Consider the following 2,500-nt stretch of genomic DNA (forward strand, 5'->3'; position numbering starts at 1 on the left):
ATTTGTATGGTTTATTGCTACATGAGAAATATTAATTATATTCATATTCTTTGAGATAGCTTGTTTTTGAAAGTAGTTTAGGTAAAAGGCTGCTGTCAATCTCTTTTGTGATTTTGATATTCCAATAATAAAGAAATCTGATGTGTATATTATATCATAATTTTGTCATAATATCAGTGATTATTTGAAGAATTCATATTATATGCACAGGTTGATGATGAGCTGAAAAGAATGAAGAATCCCAGACTGATGACAGCAAGACAGCGAGCTATGCTAGAGAAAAGGAGTGATGGAACAGATGATGCACTTCCAGTTATACCAGCAGAACCTCTCTTATCATTGCCATCAGGTAAGAGCTTACACTGTAGAACAAAAAAGACTAATTGCTAAAAGGTATATACATTGCTGTATGTGTATGAGCATTTGCTTGTGTTTATATATATATATATAGATATATTATATTTATATATATATATAATTTATAAATATATATATTATATATTATAATATAATATATATAATTATATAATATGTATGTGTATATGTTATGAGTTTATTGTTATATCTGGCTTTACATGGTATTTGACATATGTTTGTATGATTTGCATAAAAGTTTACTGTAGATAAGTTTGAGAGTTCAAGAGGCAAACTGATCTTTTCCCAGATGTGTATAGAAATTGACAGTGGTGTCACAGGCTTGGCCAATAAATAAAACTGCATCACCATAGATTGCTGTTTCTGTCCTTGTAGAGGATGTTAACTGTTACGGTAGTTAACCCAATGATGACGGTGTGTCACACCTGTGTGACACGGCTGAATGCCTGATGATGGGGCGACTCACCAGTGTGACATTCCCGATGCAATATTGCATAAGCCCGGTGTAGGGGGTTGACACTTCTCGCCGGGCCCGTCAGGATTGGGTTAAGTCGTCATATGTAGCTATGTATATATATACACAAATATATATATATGTGTGTTTATAAATTTCAGGATTCAAAGAAAAAGTTGTCACAGAAGAAATGTTGGCTAAAAAAGCAATGAAAACTCAGAAGAGAAGAGAACAAGCCCAAGAGAAGAGGGAGGAGGATAAGGTGAGTTTATATCTTTTTATATCATATGATATTTGAATTAACAATAAACAGTTCACTGATGTGGAAAGTGTAGCTGTTTTGTTTCATTTAAAATTTTCTAGTTTCTTTAAGTTGTGAAGATCTGAGACAGTACTTGATAAGATAGTTTTGACCAAAAATTTGTACAAATGAAGTTGCTCAAACTGTATCTTATTGAATGAATGAAGATTATGAATGTTAATGTACTATTTATTTTGATGTTAGGCAAAAAGTCTTGCAGTAGAAACTAAACATTTGTGGAATATCACTTCTATTATAGATAAGATGTAGAGGCATCTAGTCAGATTTTATAAAATCCTAAAAATCAAACACCTTTTAAGATCTTTTATCATAAAATAATTTGATTTCATTGTAATCCCTTGGGATTGCATTTAGTTTTGTATTTATTATTCATAAAATTCTTGCATAATATCTAATGCATAATTTTAGGTTTGGTAATAATTTTGATCTAATAAACCTATCAACTTTTGATGAGATTATATAATGGGCACATGAATTGTTGCCTTACTGAAAGCAGGTCAATAGGTATTGAAATACTGAAGCTTAAGGTAGATTTTGTATTACTGGGTAATCAGTTGACATCAGGATTGGATGATTGTTGAAGTTTGATGTGCCAGATTCATTTAAATACAGGCATCCTCTTTTGTATGATCTTGTTTCTACTTAGAGTCTGATAACATGGATTTGCTGAGGATATATTTCTTGCAATTCAAAAATAATAAAGAATTCATCATAAAAGAGATCCCAACCAGTTTGAGAACTCTTATTCATGATTATTATTAAGTAGAACATAATGTGATTATTTAGATTAAAAAAAGTTAATGAAACATATATGAAAAGGAAAAAAAATGGATAGAAACTTATGTAAAGAAATTATTCTTTTGGATTGCAGTACTGTGTAAGTTCCAGGTAGTGTGCACTGTTGTATACATCTTGTTCTTTTTGATGATGCTTGGAATGTCCAACCTGACATTGAACTTATGGCTTTTCCTTATTTTTTGTCCTGGGCAGTAATAGCAGTAATAAACTAACTTGTCACTATGCTCAGAGGCTATTATTGCATATACTATAACAAAATCACAAGATCATATGAAAGGTCATAGGGGATTGTGTATAGAATTTTAGGGGTCAAGATCTTGTACTTGATGAATTGTATATCAATTGATGGTGTAACAAAGGATTCAGTATTGTAAAGTTTGTTATACCCCATAGAATAATAATTCATTAATGACCTGACATTTTTCAGAAAAAAACTGTTGATCGCCTTCTTAAGAAGCAAGACTCGAAAATAGCAAAAATAAGCAGACAGAAATTTTCCAAAAAGGAAATTCCAGTATACTCTTACATTAATAACGCTGAGATGGTAGGAC

At 31.1% G+C, this 2,500-nt stretch overlaps 1 protein-coding gene across 1 annotated transcript in view; it reads left to right on the plus strand.

Annotated features, from left to right (window-relative positions):
* Positions 1-2,500, plus strand: part of LOC122255309 (INO80 complex subunit B-like) — a 6,542-nt gene that overhangs the window by 3,639 nt on the left and 403 nt on the right. Inside the window, exons 4-6 of the mRNA XM_043019276.2 lie at positions 211-349; positions 991-1,091; positions 2,377-2,500. The exon at positions 2,377-2,500 is cut by the window's right edge and continues 49 nt beyond it. Of these exons, the coding sequence (XP_042875210.2) occupies positions 211-349; positions 991-1,091; positions 2,377-2,500 (364 nt within the window). The remainder of the gene's footprint in view (positions 1-210; positions 350-990; positions 1,092-2,376) is intronic.

The sequence above is a fragment of the Penaeus japonicus genome, unplaced genomic scaffold, assembly GCF_977035675.1.
Source record: "Penaeus japonicus unplaced genomic scaffold, GWHDUDI00000001_assembly GWHDUDI00000024, whole genome shotgun sequence".
In the NCBI taxonomy this organism is placed as follows: Eukaryota; Metazoa; Arthropoda; class Malacostraca; order Decapoda; family Penaeidae; genus Penaeus; species Penaeus japonicus.